The sequence below is a fragment of the Heterodontus francisci genome, chromosome 7 (assembly GCF_036365525.1).
Source record: "Heterodontus francisci isolate sHetFra1 chromosome 7, sHetFra1.hap1, whole genome shotgun sequence".
Taxonomy (NCBI): domain Eukaryota; kingdom Metazoa; phylum Chordata; class Chondrichthyes; order Heterodontiformes; family Heterodontidae; genus Heterodontus; species Heterodontus francisci.
In genome coordinates, this window is record NC_090377.1 from 1547865 (window position 1) to 1566307 (window position 18443).

Here is an 18443-nt window from a genome sequence, read left to right on the forward strand (position 1 = left end):
AGAGTAGGGAATAGTACATTATTAGGTGGGGTCAGAGTAAGGGAGAAAGTAATAAAGTCTGGATCAGGGTTAATGTGCATGTATGTGAATGCACAGAGTGTGGTTAATAAGGCCGGTGAGGTACAGGCGCAGATTGTCATTCGGAAATATGATGTTGTGGCTATAACAGAGACCTGGGCTCAAAGAAGGACAGGACTGGGTGGATACAAGCTACTCAGGAAAGATAGAAAAGGGAAAAAAAGGGGGAGGGGTGGCAGTATTGATTAAGGAGGGCATTGAAGTGATGGAGAAAAAGGATGTCCCAGAGGGGAATCAATTTGTCTAGAGCTAAGGAACATTGCTCAGTGTTGTCTATTAGCCACCAGCTAGTGGGAAGGATATGAAGGAAGAAATTTATAAGGAAATTACAGAGAGGTGCAAAAATTATAGGGTGGTTACAATGGGAGACTTTAATTATCCAAACATAGACTGGGATAATAGTAGTGTAAAGTGAGTGAGGAGCAAGAGTTCCTAGAGTGTGTTCAGGAAAATTTTCTACAACAGTATGTTGCTAGTCCTGGTTCTTGGGAATGAGGTGGGCCAAGTGGTTCAAGTATCAGTAGGAGAGCATTTAGGGGACAGTGATCATTGTATCATAACGTTTAGGCTGATTATGGAAAAGGACAACGAGCAATCCACAGAACCACAGAATAATAAAGTGCAGAAGAGGCCCTTCAGCCCATCGAGTCTGCACCGATGCATTAAAGACACAAAAAGCAGGACATCCAAAGCAGTAATTTCAGGATAACTCCCAGTCCCATGTGCGAGTGAGCATAGGAATAGGAGAATCCAGAGTAAGAATAATTAACTGGGGGAAGGCCAACTTCAATGGGGTAAGAATGGAGCTGGGGCGAATAAATTGGAGTCAAAAGCTAGCAGGAAAACCGATAGATGAACAATGGGTTACTTTCAAAGAAGAGAACGTTTGGGCACAGTCAAGGTATGTTCCCTCGAAGGGGAAAAGTAGAGCAAACAAATCCAGAGCTCCCTGGATGACAAAAGAGGTAGAGATTAAGATAAAAAAGCAAAAGTGTGTGTATGACAGATGCCAGGTAGAAAATACTATTGAGAACCAGGCTGAATATAGAAGGTCCAGAGGGGAAGTGAAAAAGCAAAGAGAGAGCATGAAAAAAGACTGGCAGCTAGCATTAAAGGAAATCCCAAAGTTTTCTCTAGACATATAAATAGTAAAAGGGTGGTAAAAGGAGGAGTTGGGCCAATTAAGGACCAGAAAGGGGATTTGCACATGGAGGTGGAGGGCATAGCTGAGGTATTAAATGAATACTTTGCATCTGTCTTTACCAAGGAAGAAGATGCAACCCAGGCAATGTTGAAAGAGGAGGTAATTCAGACACTAGAGGGGTTTAAAATTGATAAAGAGGAAGTATTAGATATGCTGTCTGTACTTAAAGTGGATAAAGCACCAGGGCCAGATGAGATACATCCAACGATACTGAGGGAAGTGAGGGTGGAAATTTGCAGAGGCACTGGCCATATTTTTTCAGAGGACTAGAGAATTGCAAACGTTACACCTTTGTCCAAAAAAGGGTGTAAAGATAAGCCCAGCAACTAGAGGCCAGTCAGTTCATCTTCAGTGGTGGGAAAGCTTCTATAAAAAATAATTTGGGACAAAATCAACAGTCACGTGGACAAATAGAAGTTAATTAAGGAAAGCCAGCATGGATTTCTTAAGGGAAAATCATGTTAAGCTAACTTGCTGGAGTATTTTGAGAAGGTAACAGAGAGGGTTGATGAGGGAAATGCTGTTGATGTGGTGTACATGGACTTTCAAAAGGCATTTGATACAGTGCCACACAACAGACTTGTGAGCAAACTGTAGCTCATGGAATAAAAGGGACAGTAGCAACATGGATACGAAATTGGCTGAGTGACAGGAAACAAAGAGTAGTGGTTAATGGATGTTTTTCAGGCTGGAGGAAGGTTTGTAGTGGAGTTCCCCAGGGATCAGTGTTGGGACCCTTGCTTTTCCTGATATATATTAATGACCCAGACCTTGGTATACAGGGCACAGTTTCAAAGTTTGCAGATGATACGAAACTTGGAAGCATTGTGAACTGTGAGGAAGATAGTGTAGAACTTCAAAAGGACATAGACAAGTTGGTGGAATGGGCAGACAGGTGGCAGATGAAGTTCAATGCTGTGAAATGTGAGGTGATTCATTAAGATAGGAAGAACATGGAGAGACAATATAAAATAAAGGGTACAATTCTAAAGCGGGTGCAGGAGCAGAGGGACCTGGATGTGTAAGTGCATAAATCATTGAAGGTGACAGGACATGTTGAGAGAGTGGTTAATAAAGCATACAGTATCCTGGGCTTTATTAATAGGGGCATAGAGTACAAGAGCAAGGAAGTTATGTTGAACTTGTACAAGACACTAATTAAGCCTCAGCTGGAGTATTGCAACCAATTCTGGGCACCACACTTGAGGAAAAATGTGAGGACATTGGAGAGAGTACAGAAAAGATTCACGAGAATGGTTCCAGGGATGAGGAATTACAGTTATGAAGATAGATTGGAGATAGATTGGGCGGCACAGTGGCGCAGTGGTTAGCACCGCAGCCTCACAGCTCCAAGGACCCGGGTTCAATTCCGGGTACTGCCTGTGTGGAGTTTGCAAGTTCTCCCTGTGTCTGCGTGGGTTTCCTCCGGGTGCTCCGGTTTCCTCCCACATGCCAAAAGACTTGCAGGTTGATAGGTAAATTGGCCATTATAAATTGCCCCTAGTATAGGTAGGTGGTAGGGAAATATAGGGACAGGTGGGGATGTTTGGTAGGAATATGGGATTAGTGTAGGATTAGTATAAATGGGTGGTTGATGTTCGGCACAGACTCGGTGGGCCGAAGGGCCTGTTTCAGTGCTGTATCTCTAAAAAGTCAGGACTCTTTTCCTTGGAGAAGAGAAGGCTGAGAGGTGATTTGATAGAGGTATTCAAAATCATGAGGGGTCTGGACAGAGTAGATAGAGAGAAACTGTTCCCACTCGTGAAAGGATCGAGAATGAGAGGGCACAGATTTAAAGTATTTGGTAAGAGAAGCAAAAGTGACAGGATGAAAAACTTTTTCACGCAGAGAGTGGTTAAGGTCTGGAATGTGCTGCCTGAGAACGTGGAGGAGGCAGGTTTAATTGAAGCGTTCAAAAGGGAATTGGACAGTTATATGAAAAGGAAGAATGTGCAGGATGATGGGGAGAAGGCAGGGGAATGGAACTGAGGGAATTGTTCTTTCAGAGAGCCAGTGTGGACACGATGGGCCGAATGGCCTCCTTCTGCATTTTAATGATTCTGTGATTGTGTGGAATGGAACTTGCAGGTGGTGGTATTCCAATGTGTTTGATGCCCTTGTCCTTCTAGGTGGTAGAGGTCACAGTTTTGGAATGTGATGTTTAAGGAGTCTTGGTGAGTTGCTGCAGTGCATCTTGTAGATGGCACACCCTGCTGTCACTGTGCGTCGGTGGTGGAGGGAGTGAATGTTTATGGTGCTGCGCATTGCTGCAATTAAGGGGGCTGCTTTGTCGAGCTTTTTGAATGTTGTTGGAGCTGCACCCTTCCAGGCAAGTGGAGCATATTCCATCACACTCCTGACTTGTGCCTTGTAGATGGCGGACAGGCTTTGGGGAGTCAGGAGGTGAGTTACTCGCTGCAGGATTCCTAGCCTCTGACCTGCCCTTTTAGCCACACTATTTATGTGGCTGGTCCAGTTTCGTTTCTGGTCAATGGTAACCCCCAGGATGTTGATAGTGGATGATGTTTGACCAACTTGATCGAATTTTTTGAAGAAGTAAAAAGGAAGATAGATGAGGGTAGTGTAGTTGATGTGGTCTACATGGATTTTAGCAAGGCTTTTGACAAGGTCCCACATGGCAGACTGGTTACAAAAATAAGATGCCATGGGATCTAGGGAAATGCAGCAAGGTGGATACAAACTTGGTTCAGTGGCAGGAAACAAAGGATAATTGTTGACAGGTGTTTTAGTGACTGGAGGGCTGTTTTAGTGGTGTTCCGCAGGGCTCAGTACTGGGTCCCATGCGTTTTGTGGTATATATTAATAATTTGGAGGTAAATGTAGGGAGCATGATCAAGAAGTTTGCAGACGACACAAAGATTGGCCGTGTGGTAGATAGTGAGGAGGATAGCTGTAGGCTGCAGGAAGATATTGATGGTCTGGTTAGATGGGCAGAAAAGTGGCAAATGGAATTCAACCTGGAGAAGTGTGAGGTGATGCATTTGGGGAGGTCAAACAAGGCAAAGGAATAAACGATTAATGGGAAAATACTAAGAAGTGTAGAGGAAGTGAGGGACCTTGGAGTGAATGTCCACAGATCCCTGAAGGTAGCAGGACAGGTCGATACGGTGGTTAAGAAGGCATATGGAACCCTTTCCTATATTAGCTGAGGTATAGAATATAAGAGCAGGGAGGTTATGCTGGAACTGTATAAATCATTGGTTAGCCCACAACTTGAGTACTGTGTGCAGTTCTGGTCACCTCATTACAGAAAGGATGTAATTGCACTAGAGAGGGTACAGAGGAGATTTACGAGGATGTTGCCAGGACTGGAAATATGCAGCTATGAGGAAAGACTGGATAGGCTGGAGTTGTTCTCCTTGGAACAGAGAAGGCTGAGGGGAGATCTGATTGAAATGTACAAAATGTTGAGGGGCCTGGATAGAGTGGAGGTGAAGGGTCTATTCACCTTAGTGGAGAGGTCAGTGACTAGGGGGTCATAGATTTAAAGTGATTGGTAGAAAGAATAGAGGGGAGATGAGGAAAAACCTTTTCACCCAGAGGGTGGTGGGGGTCTGGAACCCACTGCCTGAAAGGGTAGTTGAGGCAGAAACCCTCAACTCATTTCAAAAGGAGTCTGGATATGCAGCTCAAGTGCCGTAATCTACAGGGCTACGGACCAAATGCTGGAAGGTGGGATTAGAATAGGTGGATCGTTTTTCAGCCAGCACAGACACGATGGGCCAAGTGGCCTCTTTCTGTGCCTTAAACTTTCTATGATTCAGTGATGGTAATGATTGAATGACAAGGGGAGATGGTTAGATTGTCTCTTGTTGGAGATGGTCATTGACTGGCACTTGTGTGGCACGAATATTACTTGCCACTTATCAGCCCAAGCCTGAATGTTGTCCAGGTCTTGCTGCATGCGGGCATGGAATGCTTCAATATCTGAGAAATTGTGAATGTTACTGAATACTGTGCAATCATTATTTGGACTTCGATGCAGGAAGGATGTTCCCGATGGTGGGGGAGTCCAGAACCAGGGGTCATAGTCTAAGGGTACGGGGTAAACCTTTCAGGATTGAGATGAGGAGAAATTTCTTGACTCAGAGAGTGGTGAGCCTGTGGAATTCACTACCAAAGAAAGCAGTTGAGGCTAAAACATTGTATGTTTTCAAGAAGGAGTTAGATATAGCTCTTGGGTCGAAAGGGATCAAAGGGTATGGGGAGAAAGCGGGAACAGGTTACCGAGTTGGATGATTGGCCATGATCATAATGAATGGCGGAGCAGGCTCGAAGGGCCAAATGGCCTACTCCTGCTCCTATTTTCTATGTTTCTATGTTTCTAGTTCAGTTTCTGGTCAATGGTAACCCCCAGGATGTTGATCGTGATGGTAATGCCTTTGAATGTCAAGGGGAGATGATTAGATTCTCTCTTGTTGGAGATGGTCATTGCCTGGCACTTGTGTGGTGCGAATGTTACTTGCCACTTATCAGCCCAAGCCTGGATATTGTCCTGGTCTTGCTGCATTTCTACACGGACTGCTTCACTATCTGAGGAGTTGTGAATGGTGCTGAACATTGTGCAATCATCAGCGAACATCCCCATTTTTGACCTTATGATTGAAGGAAGGTCATTGATGAAGCAGCTGAAGATGGTTGGGCCCAGGACACTTCCCTGAGGAACTGTTGCAGTGATGTCCTGGGACTGAGATGATTGATCTCCAAATACCACAGTCATCTTACTTTGCGCTAGGTATGACTCCAACCAGCAGAGAGTTTTCCTCGATTCCCATGGACTCCAGTTTTGCTAGGGCTCCTTGATGCCATACTTGGTCAAATGCTGCCTTGAAGTCAAGGGCAGTCACTCTCACCTCACCTCGAGTTCAGCTCTTTTGTCCATGTTTGAACTAAGGCTGTAATGAGGTCAGGAGCTGAGAGGACGTGCTGGAATGCAAACTGAGCGTCACTGAGCAGGTTATTGCTAAGCAAGTGCCATTTAATAGCACTGTCAACGACACCTTCCATCACTTTACTGATGATCGAGAATAGACTGATGGGGCGGTAATTGGCCGGGTTGGACTTGTCCTGCTTTTTGTGTACAGGACATACCTGGGCAATTTTCCACATTGCAGGGTAGATGCCAGTGTTGCAGCTGTATTGGAACAGCTTGGCTAGCGGTGCTGCAAGTTCTGGAGCACAGGTCTTCAGTACTATTGCCGGAATATTGTCAGGGCCCAGAGCTTTTGCAGTAACCAGTGGCTTCAGTCGTTTCTTGATATCACACGGAATGAATCGAATTGGCTGAAGTCTGGCATCTGTGATGCTGGGGACTTCAGGAGGAAGCCGAGATGGATCATCAACTCGGCACCTCTGGCTGAAGATTGTTGCAAATGTTTCAGCCTTATCTTTCGTACTGATGTGCTGGGCTCCCCCATCATTGAGGATGGGGATATTTGTGGAGCCACCTACTCTAGTTAGTTGTTTAATTGTCCACCGTCATTCACAGCTGGATGTGGCAGGACTGCAGAGCTTAGATCTGATCCGTTGGTTGTGGGATCGCTTAGCTCTGTCTATCGCGTGCTGCTTGCACTGCTTGGCATGCAAGTAGTCCTGGATTGTAGCTTCATCAGGTTGACACCTCATTTTGAGGTATGCCTGGTGCTGCTCCTGGCATGCCCTCCTGCATTCTTCATTGAACCAGGGTTGGTCTCCTGGCTTGATGGTAATGGTAGAGTGGGGAATATACCGGGCCATGAGGTTACAGATTGTGCTCGAGTACAGTTCTGCCGCTGCTGATGGCCCACAGCACCTCATGGATGTCCTGGTTTGAGTTGCTAGGTGTTTTAAGAGTCTGTCCCGTGGTAGTGCCACACAACACGATGGAGGGTATCCCCAATGTGAAGACGGGACATCGTCTCCACAAGGACTGTGCAGTGGTCACTCCCACCAATACTATCAGGGACAGATTCATCTGCGACAGGCAGATTGGTGAGGACAAGGTCAAGTATGTTTTCCCTCTTGTTGGTTCCCTCCCCACCTGCCGTAGACCCAGTCTAGCAGCTATGTCCTTTAGGACTCGGCCAGCTCGGTCCGTAGTGGTGCTACCGAGCCAGTCGTGGTGATGGACATTGAAGTCCCCCACCCAGAGTACATTCTGCACCTTTGCCACCCCAGTGCTTCCTCCAAGTGCTGCTCAACATGGAGGAGTACTGATTCATCAGCTGAGGGAGGGCAGTAGATGGTAATCAGCAGGAGGGGTCCAGAGTCGATGTTGAGGACTCCCAGGGCTACTCCCTCTCGACTGTATATCACTGCAATTATACAGGGCCTTGCTGAGGCCACACCTGGAATATTGTGTGCAGTTTTGGTCTCCTTATCTGAGGAAGGATGTTCTTGCTGTAGAGGGAGTGCAGCAAAGGTTTACCAGACTGATTCCTGGGATGGCGGGACTGACGTATGAGGGGAGCTGTTGTAGAGATAAGCCAGGGAACTATAGACCAGTGAGTCTCACATCAGTGGTAGGGAAACTATTGGAGAAAATTCTGAAGGGGAGAATCTATCTCCACTTGGAGAGGCAAAATTTGATTAGGAATAGTCAGCATGGCTCTGTCAGAAGGAGGTCATGTCTAACAAATTTGATTGAATTTTTTGAGCATGTGACCAGGTGTGTAGATGAGGGTAGTGCAGTTGATGTAGTTTACATGGATTTCAGCAAAGCCTTTGACAAGGTCCCACATGGGAGACTTATCAAGAAAGAAAATGCACATGGGATACAAGGTAACTTGATAAGGTGGATTCAAAATTGGCTTAGCTGTAGGAGACAGAGAGTGATGACAGACGGCTGTTTTAGTGACTGGAAGCCAGTGTCCAGTGTCGTACCACAGAGATCTGTGCTGGGTCCCCTATTGTTTGTCATTTATATAAACAACATAGATGACTATGTGGGGGGTAGGTTCAGTAAGTTCGTGGATGACACAAAGATTGGCCGAGTGGTTAACAGTGAGGTGGAGTGTCTTAGGTTACAGGAAGATATAGACGGGATGGTCAAATGGGCAGAAAAGTGACAGATGGAATTTAACGCTGAAAAGTGTGAGGTGATACACTTTGGAAGGAGTAATGTGACACGGAAGTATTCAACGAATGGCCTGACACTGGGAAGTTCCGAGGAACAAAGGGACCTTGGCGTGTTTGTCCATAGATCTCTGAAGGCAGAATGGCAGGTTAATAGGGTGGTGAAAAAGGCATACAAAGAACAAAGAACAAAGATAATTACAGCACAGGAACAGGCCCTTCGGCCCTCCAAGCCTGCGCCGATCCAGATCCTCTCTCTAAACATGTCGCCTATTTTCTAAGGTTCTGTATCTCTTTTCTTCCTGCCCATTCATGTATCTGTCTAGATACATCTTAAAAGACTCCATCGTGCCCGCATCTACCACCTCCGCTGGCAATGCGTTCCAGGTGCCCACCACCCTCTGCGTAAAGAACTTTCCACGCATATCCCCCCTAAACTTTTCCCCTCTCACTTTGAACTCGTGTCCTCTAGTAATTGAAACCCCCACTCTGGGAAAAAGCCTCTTGCTATCCACCCTGTCTATACCTCTCATGATTTTGTACACCTCAATCAGGTCCCCCCTCAACCTCCGTCTTTCTAATGAAAATAATCCTAATCTACTCAACCTCTCTTCATAGCTAGCGCCCTCCATACCAGGCAACATCCTGGTGAACCTCCTCTGCACCCTCTCCAAAGCATCCACATCCTTTTGGTAATGTGGCGACCAGAACTGCACGCAGTATTCCAAATGTGGCCGAACCAAAGTCCTATACAACTGTAACATGACCTGCCAACTCTTGTACTCAATGCCCCGTCCGATGAAGGAAAGCATGCCGTATGCCTTCTTGACCACTCTATTGACCTGTGTTGCCACCTTCAGGGAACAGTGGACCTGAACACCCAAATCTCTCTGGACATCAATTTTCCCTAGGACTTTTCCATTTATTGTATAGTTCACTCTTGAATTGGATCTTCCAAAATGCATCACCTCGCATTTGCCCTGATTGAACTCCATCTGCCATTTCTCTGCCCAACTCTCCAATCTATCTATATTCTGCTGTATTCTCTGACAGTCCCCTTCACTATCTGCTACTCCACCAATCTTAGTGTCGTCTGCAAACTTGCTAATCAGACCACCTATACTTTCCTCCAAATCATTTATGTATATCACAAACAACAGTGGTCCCAGCACGGATCCCTGTGGAACACCACTGGTCACACGTCTCCATTTTGAGAAACTCCCTTCTACTGCTACTCTCTGTCTCCTGTTGCCCAGCCAGTTCTTTATCCATCTAGCTAGTACATCTTGGACCCCAAGCGCACATGGGACACTTGCCTTTATCAATCGAGGCATAGATTACAAAAGCAGGGAGGTCATGTTGGAGTTGTGCAGAACTTTGGTAAGGCCACAGCTGGAGTACTGTGTGCAATTCTGGTCGCCACATTATAGGAAGGATGTGATTGCGTTGGAGGGGGTGCAGAGGCGATTCACCATGATGTTGCCTGGGATGGAACATTTAAGCTATGAAGAGAGGTCGGATAGGCTTGGGTTGTTTTCACTGGAGCAGAGAAGACTGAGGGGTGACCTGATCGAGGTGTACAAGATTATGAGGGGCATGGACAGGGTGGATAAGGAACAGCTGTTCCCCTGAGTTGAAGTTGTCAGTTCCGAGGGGTCACAAGTTTAAGGTGAGGGGCAGGTGGTTTAAGGGGGATTTGAGGAAGAACTTTTTTACCCAGAGGGTGGTGACTGTCTGGAATGCACTGCCTGGGAGGGTGGTAGAGGCGGGTTGCCTCACATCCTTTAAAAAGTACCTGGATGAGCACTTGGCCCGTCATAACATTCAAGGCTATGGGCCAAGTGCTGGCAAATAGGATTAGGTAGACAGGTCAGGTGTCTTTACTGCATCGGTGCAGACTCGATGGGCCGAAGGGCCTCTTCTGCACTGTATTATTCTGTGATTTTGTGAGAGATTGAGTCGGTTATGATTATATTAGCTGGAGTTCAAAAGAGTGAGGGGGATGTCATAGAAACCTATAAAATTCTAACAGGACTTGACAAGGACTTGAAGATGGATGTGAATGCTTGTGGATGTGAATACCACTGTCCCGCCACCTCTGCTGGGTGTGTCCTGCCGGTGGGACAGGACATACCCAGGGATGGTGATGGCAGTGTCTGGGACATTGTCTGTAAGGTATGATTCTGTGAGTATCACTATGTCAGGCTGTTGCTTGACTAGTCTGTGGGACAGCTCTCCCAACTTTGGCACAAGCCCCCAGATGTTAGTAAGGAGGACTTTGCAGGGTCGACAGGGCTGGGTTTGCTGTTGTCGTTTCCGGTGCCTAGGTCGATGCCGGGTGTTCAGTCCGGTTTCATTCCTTTTTATAGACTTTGTAGCGGTTAGATACAACTGAGTGGCTTGCAAGGCCATTTCAGAGCGCATGTAAGAGTTATCCACATTGCTGTGGGTCTGGAGTCACATGTCGGCCAGACCAGGTAAGGAATGAAGATTTCCTTCCCTAAAGGACATTAGTGAACCCGATGGGTTTTTACAACAATCGACAATGGTTTCATGACCATCATTCGACTAGCTTTTAATTCCAGATTTATTGATTGAATTCAAATTTCACCATCTACCATGATGGGATTTGAACCCATGTCCCCAGAGCATTAGCTTGGGTCTCTGGGTTACTAGTCCAGTGACAATATCACTAAGCCACCACCTCACCAAAAGGTCACCGCAAGGTGAGGGTAACTGAAGGGTTCAGGCTCTGGAGGCTCACCCCAGGCTGAAGGTCACTGCAGTGTCAGTGCAGGGTAAGTAGTCACTGGAGGGTGAGGGGTCACCAGAGCGTCACCACTGGGCGAGGGCTCACTGCAGTGTCAGTGGTCACTGGAATCCAAAGGGGTTAATGGAGGGTCACTGGAGAATGAGGAGATGCGGGAAATTAACTTCTTTCTGAGAATACAGACAGAAGAGAACCTGCTCTTAACCGTAACCGAGATAGGAAGCCACCTCCCCTTCACTCACACAGTGAAGACCCAACCTCCATCCCAGGCCTGGGGTAGGACGGATTGGGCTTCTGAAGCATTCACATCCATCTTCAAGTCCCTGTCAAGTCCTGTTAGAATTTTATAGGTTTCTATGAGAACCCCCTTCCTGTTTTGAACTCCAGCAAATATAATCCTAACCGACTCAATCTCTCCTCATATGTCAGTCCCGCCATCCCAGGAATCAGTCTGGTAAACCTTTGCTGCCCTCCCTCTACAGCAAGAACATCCTTCCTCAGATAAGGAGAACAAAACTGCACACAATATTCCAGATGTGGCCTCACCAAGGCCCTGTATAATTGCAGCAAGACATCCCTGCTTCTGTACTCGAATCCTCTCGCTATGAAGGCCAACATACCATTTGCCCTTTTTACCGCCTGTTGCACCTGCATGCTTACCTTCAGCGACTGGTGTATGAGAACACCCAGGTCTCGCTGCATATTCCCCTCTCTCAGTTTATAGCCGTTCAGATAATCTGCCTGCCTGTTTTTGCTACCAAAGTGGATAACCTCACATTTATCCACATTATACTGCATCTGCCATGCATTAGCCCACTCACTCAACTTGTCCAAATCACCCTGAAGCCTCTCTGCATCCTCCTCACAACTCACCCTCCCACCCAGTTTTGTATCATCTGCAAATTTGGAGATATTACATTTAGTTCCCTCATCTAAATCATTAATATATATTGTGAACAGCTGGGGTCCTAGCACCGATCCCTGCGGTACCCCACTAGTCACTGCCTGCCATTCGGAAAAAGACCCATTTATCCCTACTGTTTGTTTCCTGTCCGCCAACCAATTTTCTATCCATCGTAATACACGACCCCCAATCCCATGCGCTTTAATTTTACACGCTAATCTCTTATGTGGGACTTTGTCGAAAGCCTTCTGAAAGTCCAAATAAACCACATCCACTGGCTCCCCCTCATCAACTCTACTAGTTACATCCTCGAAGAATTCTAGTAGATTTGTCAAGCATGATTTCCCTTTCGTAAATCCATACTGACTCTGTCTGATTCTACCACTGTTCTCTAAGTGCTCTGCTATAAAATCATTGCTAATGGACTCCAGAATTTTCCTCACTACCGACGTCAGGCTGACTGGTCTATAATTCCCTGCTTTCTCTCTACCTCCCTTTTTAAATAGTGGGGTTACATTAGCTACCCTACAATCTGTAGGAACTGTTCCAGAGTCTATAGTTTCTTCTAAGATGACCACCAATGCATCCACTATTTCTTGGGCCACTTCCTTAAGTACTCTGGGATGTCGATTATCAGGCCCTGGGGATTTATCGGCCTTCAATCCCATCAATTTTCCCAACACCATTTCTCTACTAATACTGATTTCCTTCAGTTCCTCTCTCTCACTAAACCCTGTGTTCCCCAACATTTCTGGTATGATATTTGCGTCCTCCTTTGTGAAGACAGAACCAAAGTATGCATTTAGTTGGTCAGCCAATTCTTTATTTCCCCATAATAAATTCCCCTGTTTCTGACTGTAAGGGACCTACATTTGTCTTCACCAATCTTTTTCTCTTCACATACCTATAGAAACTTTTACAGTCAGTTTTTATGTTCCTCGCAAGCTTTCTCTCATACTCTATTTTCCCCTTCTTAATCAATCCCTTGATCCTCCTTTGCTGAATTCTAAACTTCTCCCAATCCTCAGGTCTGTTGTTTTTTCTGGCAGATTTATATGCCTCTTCCTTGGATCTAATGCTATCACTAATTTCCCTTGCAAGCCATGGTTTAGCTACCTTCCCCGTTTTAATTTTGCACCAGACAGGGATAAACAATTGTTGCAATTCATCCATGCACTCTTTAAATGTTTGCCGTTGCCTATCCACCATCATCCCTTTAAGTAACGTTTCCCAATCCCTCATAGCCAATTCGCGCCTCGCGTAGTTTCCTTTACTAAGATTCAGGACCCTAGTCTCAGTATCAACTACGTCACTCCCCATTTTGATAAAGAATTCTATCATATTATGGTCGCTCGTCCCCAAGGGGTCTCGCATCACTAGATTGTCAATTATTCCTCTCTCATTACACAATACCCAGTCTAGGATGGCCTGTTCTCTAGTTGGTTCCTCAACGTATTGGTCCAGAAAATCATTCCGTATACACTCCAAGAATTCCTCCTCTACGGTATTGTGACTAATCCAATTTTTCCAATCTGTATGCAGATTGAAATAACCCATAATTACCGAAATAAAAACAAGAAATTCTGGAACCACTCAGCAGGTCTGGCAGCATCTGTGGAAAGAGAAGCAGAGTTAACGTTTCGGGACAGTGACCCTTCTTCGGTTCAGACCTGCTGAGTGGTTCCAGCATTTCTTGTTTTTATTTCAAATTTCCAGCATCCGCAGTATTTTGCTTTTACCATATTTACAGACGTTCCTTTTTCGCATGCATCTCTAATTTCCTGTTTAATGCCATTCCCAACATCACCACTACAGTTTGGGGGTCTGTATATAACCCTCACTAACGTTTTTTGACCCTGAGTGTTTCTCAGCTTTACCCATACAGATTCCACATCGTCAGAGCTAATATCTTTCCTCACTATTGCGTTAATTTCCCCTTTAACCAGCAATGCAACTCCACTGCGTTTTGCTTTTTGTCTGTCCTTCCTAAATACTGAGTATCCCTGGTTACCTTGCAGCCATGTCTCCGTAATCCCGACTATCTCATACCCGTTTACATCTATTTGCGTGATTAATTCATCCACTTTATTGTGAATGGTCTGCCCGTTAAGGCACAAAGATTTAAGGCTTGTCTTTTTAACATTACTTGTCCCCTTCCCACTATTTTTCACTGTGGCCTGTTTGATTCTGGCCCTTGATTTCTCTGCCTATCACTTTTCTTATTCCCGTTACTGTCTTTTGTTCTTGTCTTTGATCCCCCCTCCTTGCAAAGCTTCCCATCCCCCTGCCATTTTAGTTTAAACCCTCCCCAACCACACTAACAAATACTCCCCCTAGGACATCAGTCTGGAGAAGCCATATAAATTCCGTGGCTACAAGAGCAGGTCAGAGGCTGGGAATTCTGCGGTGAGTAACTCACCTCCTGACACCCCAAAGCCTGTCCACCATCTACAAGGCACAAGTCAGGAGTGTGATGGAATACTCTGCACTTGCCTGGATGGGTGCAGCTCCAACAACAATCAAGAAGCTGGACACCATCCAGGACAAAGTAGTCCGCTTGACTGTCACCCCATTCACAAACATTCACTCCCTCCACTACCGACAAACAGTGGCAGCAGTGTGTACCATCTACAAGATGCACTGCAGCAACGCACCAAGGCTCCCTAGACAGCACCTTCCAAACCCACAACATCTACCAACTAGAAGGACAAGAGCAGCAGATGCATGGGAACACCACCACCTGCAAGTTCCCCTTCAAGTCACACACCATCCTGACTTGGAACTATATCACCGTTCCTTCACTGTCGCTGGGTCAAAATCCTGGAACTCCCTTCCTAACAGCACTGTGGGTGTACCTACCCCAAATGGACTGCAGCGGTTCAAGAAGGCAGCTCTCCATCACCTTCTCAAGGGCAATTAGGGATGGGCATTAAATGCTGGCCTGGCCAGCGACACCCACATCCCATGAATGAATAAAAAAAACCTTTGACCTACCGTGACCCTCATTCTCTGGTGACCCCTCACCCTGCAGTGATATCCAGTTACTCTTCCCCCTCCACCCCTAAGTGACACCCCCCATTCCTGGTGATCCACATCCTGTTTTCCTCACTGTGCCTGTATGTGGCGAGGGCTCTTTTCTCAGTGACACGAATCAGTGTGATGTTCATTCTAGAACCGAGTGGTGAGACAGAATCCGGCAGAGAGGAACTACCACATATTCTACGCACTGCTGGCTGGAATAGACACGCAGCAGAAAGGTAAGGCAGTGATTTGACCTTCTGTCCCAGAACCCCAATCATTCATTCACCCCAGGCCTTAAGACAGGGGATGGGGATGGGATGGGGGAGAGGGGGGTGGCGACGGAAGGAGAGGGGTTGTGGATGGGGACGGGGGAGATGGGGTGGTGACGGAAGGAAATAGGGTGGGGATAGGGATAGGGAGTGGGGACGGAAGGAAAGAGGGTGGATATGGGGATGGGGGGAGAGGGTGGGGAGAGAGAGAGGGGGCGAGGGGGTGCGGGTGGAGAGAGGGAGTGGAGATTTGGGAGAGAGGGTGGGGATGGAGAGAGGGCAGGGGTGTGGAGATGGGGGATGTGGAGAGAGGAATTGGGGATGGGGGAGAGGAATTGGGGATGGGGGAGAGGAATTGGGGATGGGGGAGAGGAATTGGGGATGGGGGAGAGGAATTGGGGATGGGGGAGAGGAATTGGGGATGGGGGATGTGGGGAGAGAGGGTGTGGATGGGGAGATGTGGGGAGAGAGGGTGTGGATGGGGAGATGTGGGGAGAGGGGGTGGGGATGGGGAGATGTGGGGAGAGGGGGTGGGGATGGGGAGATGGGGTGGGGAGATGGGGAGGGGATGGGGAGATGTGGAGGGGATGGGGAGATGGGGAGGGGATGGGGAGATGGGGAGGGGATGGGGAGGGGGAGATGGGGAGGGGGAGATGGGGAGGGGATGGGGAGATGGGGAGGGGATGGGGAGATGGGGAGGGGATGGGGAGATGGGGAGGGGATGGGGAGATGGGGAGGGGATGGGGGGATGGGGAGATGGGGAGATGGGGAGATGGGGAGGGGATGGGGAGATGGGGAGGGGATGGGGAGATGGGGAGGGGATGGGGAGATGGGGAGGGGATGGGGAGATGGGGAGGGGATGGGGAGATGGGGAGGGGATGGGGAGATGGGGAGGGGATGGGGAGATGGGGAGGGGATGGGGAGGGGATGGTGAGGGGATGGGGAGGGGATGGTGAGGGGATGGGGAGGGGATGGGGGGATGGGGAGGGGATGGGGAGGGGATGGGGGGATGGGGAGATGGGGAGGGGATGGGGAGATGGGGAGGGGATGGGGAGATGGGGAGTGGATGGGGGATGTGGAGTGGATGGGGGATGTGGAGTGGATGGGGGATGTGGAGTGGATGGGGGATGTGGAGAGAGGGGGTGGGGATGGGGGGGGTGGTGGGGATAGCGATAGGGAGAGGGGATAGAGTCAGAGAGTCGTACAGCTTAGAAACAGGCCCTTCGGCCCACCGCGTCCATGCCGACCATAATGTCTATCTATACTAATCCCACCTGCCTGCATTAATTCCATATCCCTCTATGCCTTGCTCATTCAAGTACCTGTCCAGATGCCCCTTAAATGTTGCTACTGTTCCTGCCTCCACCACCTCCTCTGGCAGCTCATTCCAGATACCCACTATTCTTTGTGTGAAAAATTTACCTCTTTGATCCCCTTTAAACCTCCTCCCTCTCACCTTAAATCTATGCCCTCTAGTTTCACTCACCCCTACCATGGGAAACAGACTCTGGCTATCTACCCTATCTATGCCTCTCATAATTTTATATACCTCTATCATGTCCCCTCTCATCCTCCTTCGCTCCAGGGAAAACAGACCCAGCCTATCCAATCTCTCTTTATAACTCAAGCCCTCCAAACCAGGCAACATCCTTGTGAATCTTTTCTGCACCCTCTCTAGCTTAATCACATCTTTCCTGTAGTGCAGCGACCAGAACTGCACACAGTACTCCAAATGCAGCCTAACCAACGTTATGTACAACTGTAACATGACGTCCCAACTCTTGTACTCAATGCCTCGGCCGATGAAGGCAAGTATGCCATACACCTTCTTCACCACCCTGTCTACCTGTGTTGCCACTTTCAGGGAACTATGTACTTGCACCCCAAGGTCTCTCTGCTCAAGAACACTTCCCAGGGCCCTGCCATTCAATGTATATGTTCTGCCCTAGTTTAACTTCCCAAAATTCAGCATTTGTCTGCGTTAAATTCCATTTGCCAATCCCTTGCCCACTTTCCCAGTTGATCTATATCCCATTGTAATCTTAGGCAACCTTCTTCACTGTCCACTATACCACAAATTTTGGTGTCATCTGCAAACTTACTAATCATGCCCCCTACATTCACATCCAAGTCATTAATATATATATGACAAATAACAGAGGGCCCAGCACTGATCCCTGCAGCACACCACTGGTCACCGGCCTCCAATCAGAAAAACAACCCTCCACTATCACCCTCTGCCTCCTATCACCAAGCCAATTTTGTATCCAATTGGCTAGCTCACCCTGGATCCCATGTGTTCGAACCTTCTGGACCAGCCTACCATGCGGGACCTTGTCAAAGGCCTTGCTAAAGTCCATGTAGACAACGTCCATCGCCCTGCCCTCGTCAATCCTCTTGGTCACCTCCTCAAAAAACTCAATCAAATTCGTGAGACATGATTTCCCACGCACAAAGCCATGCTGACTATCCCTAATCAGACCTTGCCTTTCCAGATGCATATAAATCCTGTCTCTCAGAATCCCTTCCAATAACTTTCCCACCACTGATGTAAGGCTCACCGGCCTGTAGTTCCCTGCCTTAGCCCTGCTGCCCTTCTTAAATAAAGGCACAACATTAGCTATCCTCCAGTCTTCCAGTACCTCACCCATGGCTAACGATGATACAAAAATCTCTGCCAGGGCCCCAGCAATCTCCTCCCTTGCTTCCCATAGCATCCTAGGATACACCTGTTCAGGCCCTGGGGATTTATCCACCTTAATACGCTTCAAAACCTCCAACCCCTCCTCCTTTGTAATGTTTATATGCTCCAGGATATCGCTGTTCCTTCCCTTGAACTCATTCGCTTCCATGACCTTCTCCACAGTAAATACGGATGAGAAATATTCATTTAAGACCTCGCCCATTTCCCATGGCTCCACACATAGATTGCCACACTGATCCTTAAGGGGACCTACTCTCTCCCTAGCTACCCTTTTATTCTTAATATACTTATAGAATCATTTAAGATTCTCCTTTATCTTATCTGCCAGGGAAATCTCATGGTCCCTTATCGCCCTCCTAATTTCCTTAAGTGTACTCTACATCCCCTATACTCCTCGAGAGACTTTCTCGATCCCAGCT

The 18443-nt window shown here is 47.4% G+C and overlaps 1 protein-coding gene across 1 annotated transcript in view; it reads left to right on the forward strand.

Moving 5' to 3' along the window:
- LOC137371810 (unconventional myosin-X-like) overlaps positions 1-18443 on the forward strand; it is a 518005-nt gene that overhangs the window by 200690 nt on the left and 298872 nt on the right. The window contains exon 8 of the mRNA XM_068034697.1: positions 15203-15287. Coding sequence (XP_067890798.1) covers positions 15203-15287 — 85 coding nt within the window. The remainder of the gene's footprint in view (positions 1-15202; positions 15288-18443) is intronic.